Raw genomic sequence first — 4,596 nt, 5'->3', positions numbered from 1 at the left:
AGCTAGGCCCATTTCCCTTCCAACACTGCACCACCTCTGCTATTATTGTGAAAGCATATTCTATGCCCAAAGCGCTTAATCGATCAAGTTAGTTCATGTGAACAATTAAATAAGTGTGTAGTCACATACATATGAAAGGAGACATTCCAAAGATGTCTTACAATACTACGAATGAAACAATCTTTAGGTTTTCCTTATTTGTGCTTAAGAGTCTTACAGTTAAACAGAGCTAGAAATTCACTGTTGGAGTAAACACTGGTAGAATTACAGAAAAACAAAATATAGAAACTTGTTCAGTATCTTACGGCTTTTTATGAAAGGAAGAGCGTTTTGAAAGTTGACACAATAACTTTCAACTACTTTGGGCAAAATATATCTATTTAAAGGGAATACAAGTAACTCCTGTATAACCTCAGAAGTGGTTTCAGGGAAACTATTTGCGTAATTTCTTCTCCAGGCAGTAGGCCAGCAAATAGTTTGGATGTTAATTGTTAACTGAAAGTGGAGCTGCTGAAGCATCATACATATAGGAGCAGGAATACCCACATGAGTGACCTACTGTGTGCTTCAAAGGCGTAAATGGGAAATCGATGGGTAAATATTCCACAGACTTAAACTAAAAATCTAAAATATGCCTTTGTGCCACTAACTGTAAATGGAAACAAAATGCTCTGTTCTAACTTCTCATGCCTTTGCCAAATCAAGAAGCCCATTTAAAAAAATAAAAATGCAGACTTACAATCTCCTTCCTATTACTGGCCAGTTAGTAGACTTGGATTTAATGTTCTAGTTTATTAACGTAATATATTGATGTGAAATACAGCTGTATTGTTGTTGTCATTTTAATCCTGATTAGAAGGAGCAATTACTAATACAATTCAGTGTTCACATTTGACTGCTTGGTTCAGTCAAAATTGTTAGTTCAAAACATTACTTTGTTTCATGGATCACTAGTAACCCTTAACCTTCTCAGTTCTATTAAATATAATAGAATGCTATTTAACAGTGATGTGACTATACAAACCCACAGCTGGTGACCTAAAAGCTGGAGTTTGGAGGTCACTGGTTTACAATATCATGATTGGCCTTACAACAGCAGAAGGCTGGGAGGTTTAATTTTAAAGTCTAAGGCTCTATGAAAAGTACAGCTGTATGCAAGACCTAGGTCCACCAGAACTCTGAGTTTACATGATTCTTGCATTGACTTCACTCAAACACAGTGTTTGAGACAAACAGCAGGGACACAGGTGAGGACGTAACAATACTATAAATTCAACTTACATACTACATGAGTAGCTCTGATCCAGCTTCCCAGAAGAAGGAAATTTAGATAACTGAGCTAACTTACAAACTGTTATTGTTAGCTCTGTTGCAAAACCAAATAAATTACCTGGATGATTGTTATAATATATTGAATTTTACCTGTAAGTCACCAGTAATTACTTTCTTCTATGAAATGAAAAACCGATTACATTTAGTGACACCATAGCTAAGTGTGACCTTAGGTTTAGAGAAAAAAAAAATTAGTTAGCCTTAAGAGCAGTGGCTATGACGTAGGACCCAAACCAGGATTTACAATAAGAAAACCAACCAAAGAGTGGGAAAAATATCATCATGCAGTCACGGAGGAAACTGGTGTCTGTTGGCAGTACAAAAAGTGACTTTAACTTTTTTTTAAACTTTAAATACTTCACACACAAAACCAAATCCAAGCTTGAAGGTTCTGCTGTTAATTATCCAAGGCTAGCCAGTACAACACAATATTGAAGAAAAGGTGGTGCCTTTTTTCCCCCAATAGATATGAAGAAGCTGAAGTTCGGAAAAAACTTGAAGAGAGGGACAGACAAGAGCTTCAGAAAAAGCAAGAACCAAAAGATGATGGAAAGAGTTCATCCAAAAACTCTTCAGAAAGTGCTGTGGATTCCAAAGGAAAAAACCAAAGAGTAAGTGAAGATGTTTACACATTTAATTCAGTCTAAATGCATAGTTTTAATCTACTCTTTGATGTCGCCTAGTAGTGATTTCCAGTTCAGAATCATGGGGTCTTTAAAATTAGCTTACATTCCCCGTAACCCCTCTTTGACATTTCTCTGTCAGATGTTAAGTCCTACCAACATTCAAGTCTTGCATAAGATAGACTAGGGTTTTTTTGTAAAGTCGAATTCTATTTTATAGTAGAACTAGCTAGCGTAAGAAAGCCAAGGTAATGGTAATAAGCTGATGTTATGGATAACGCCTCCTCTTTAGAAGGGAGCTGACTTCAGCAACAGTGTGAAAAGAAACTTCTCCACAAATACTTCATAAATGTAATCTAGCAGGTGATGCTGGCCTTTTTAACTGGTTTTTGTCTGTCCTTTTTACCTGGTTTTCGTCTAGATAGGGCAGCAACCTTAGTATCTTTAGTACATTTGTCAACACATCTTTCAAAGCGGCTTCCTTTTTCTACGTTTCTTTCTGTGGCTTACAGTCTGACCAGTTTCCTGCAAGCTCTGTGGGAGTCAGTGTCTGTTGGCCATCTCGGTTCCGAGTATTAGATAATAAACTTTCTTTCCCCTTACAACACAGATTAATGGTGAGAGGAAGCATTCTCCAGAAAGAAAGGAAGAGTCTGCCAATCTGAGTGGTAAGAGATGCAGCGTTCGCACTGCATGGGATGGGATGGAAAGAAGTCTCCATATGACTATGCACCTAGCACCGAAGTGGTTGCAATTGAGTTATTCTACAGTCAGAATATTTTGGGGAAATTCTAGTATCCTGCATTCCAGTAACACCAACTTAGTAACTGATTAGGCTTGGTGTTGCAGCCTTCATCACTTCTCTTGAACTTGAAAAACTAAGTACAGCTTTCTAGTAGTTTAACAACTAAAGCTGAACTAGCCCTAAGGAGGTCAAATTAGAAAGAAAAACATCTCCTTAAATAAGAAAAAGATCTAGGCAAGGCTGAAATATGTTGGCTTTCTCAGTTAAGACAGACATTTTTCCATTTCTCTCCTCATATTACGGTTTTTGTTCCTGTGATAAATACATGAAAATGTTCTCCAGAGTTCTTAACTGCAGTATGTGGTTTACAAATTATTGTATAGCTTGATTTAAATGAGACCACAAAAGGATGAACTACTTTATCACTGAAGTTTTCAGTGTTGTCTAATTCAGCAGGTCAGGTGCTAATGACTACATTATTGGAGCAAAAGGTCCAGTATGTTTATTCTGTAGTGTCGCAGCTCCATGATTTTGTGGGACTTTTCTATTCTGTTTTATCTGCTTGCAGTCTTGATTGCACCAGTCAAATATTACCATAGCTATCTCCGCTTGTACTACAGCTTTTTACATCTAATAACTTCTCTATTTCAAGGAGCAGTTACAGCTGAAAAACTGTTTGCAATGATGTCAGACAAAAATATTGAATTGATTATAATGGATGCTCGAAGACTGAAGGATTATCAGGAATCCTGTATTCCAAGATCTATCAGTGTCCCAGAGGAAGCTATCAGTCCTGGGTATGAGACAATGTTAAATGATAGTGAAATACTTAATTTTTTAATTTTATAACTTGACTGGAAAAAAACAGATGCTTTTGAAGCTTGTACACTTAGTTTCAGACTCTCTGATGTATATCACACCCACTGGTATATCTGGACAGCTCTGTTCCTGCATGTACTGACTTCAATTCACAGCATACTTATATGGATTATCTATTGTTGACCAAATGCTACTTGTACATCTGTCTTTAAATGCATGTCAATACATTTCAGAGTTACTGCGAACTGGATTGAAGCTAGACTCCCAGAGGATTCCAGAGATCCGTGGAAGAGGAGAGGACACTTTGATTATGTTGTACTGCTAGACTGGTTTAGTTCTGCTAAAGACCTAAAGTTAGGAACAACTCTGCAGAGCTTGAAAGATGCGCTTTTTAAGGTTGGCAAGTTTCACATTTTATGTTAATTCATCATTAAAGCACCTATAATTACAGCATAAATTAAATACAAATAAATAAAATAAAATACGTGGAAGACTTAATGACACTTTAGGTGAACATCTTGGTTGAGTTTTCAAAGATCGCTTATTTTGGTAGCAGAATTGTAGCCTAAAGTTTCTCGTTCCCGTGCTTGTGCTCTAGTAGAGGAGACTCATCAAACAAGTAAACAGCAGAATGATTCAGCTCCTCAAGAGCTAACTCAGAACACTGGCTGACAGTTATGTGGGAAAAGTACTTCGTGCAGTTTGCCAGAAACACTATCACTCTCTTTCCTGTACTAGCAGCTGTAATTCCTTACTCACGGGAACTGGCTGGCCACCTGCACAGGCAGGCCGAAGGCAGCTAGCATCTGCAGTCCTGCCAGCCAGGCGCTTCCCAGAACAGAGGGGTTTCCACGAGGAGACCCCAGAAATGGTTAACTTCTCTGCATTATTGAATAGGACTTTTAGAGAAGGATGTATTTAAATTTGAGCCTCATCAGTGCAAGGAGCTTGCACTCAATATTAAGCAGGTTCTCAACATTTTCAAGTCAGAACTCAGGCTATGGCTATGTTGCCTCTATTCTTTATACAGGGGGGACTCCTGTAAAAGGCTGTACATCTTTCTCTTAACTGAAGAGG

At 37.8% G+C, this 4,596-nt stretch overlaps 1 protein-coding gene across 2 annotated transcripts in view; it reads left to right on the top strand.

Moving 5' to 3' along the window:
- Nucleotides 1-4,596, top strand: part of USP8 (ubiquitin specific peptidase 8) — a 17,095-nt gene that overhangs the window by 2,330 nt on the left and 10,169 nt on the right. The window contains exons 4-7 of one of the 2 annotated variants that reach the window (XM_010144984.1): nt 1,799-1,943; nt 2,566-2,623; nt 3,353-3,497; nt 3,753-3,915. In XM_010144984.1, the coding sequence (XP_010143286.1) occupies nt 1,799-1,943; nt 2,566-2,623; nt 3,353-3,497; nt 3,753-3,915 (511 nt within the window). Of the gene's footprint in view, nt 1-1,798; nt 1,944-2,565; nt 2,624-3,337; nt 3,498-3,752; nt 3,916-4,596 lie in introns of both variants that reach the window. The other variant, XM_010144983.1, reaches the window with a different exon arrangement.

This window comes from Buceros rhinoceros, unplaced genomic scaffold (assembly GCF_000710305.1).
Source record: "Buceros rhinoceros silvestris isolate BGI_N320 unplaced genomic scaffold, ASM71030v1 scaffold12431, whole genome shotgun sequence".
Classification (NCBI taxonomy): domain Eukaryota; kingdom Metazoa; phylum Chordata; class Aves; order Bucerotiformes; family Bucerotidae; genus Buceros; species Buceros rhinoceros.
This window is presented reverse-complemented; position numbering and strand designations above follow the sequence as displayed.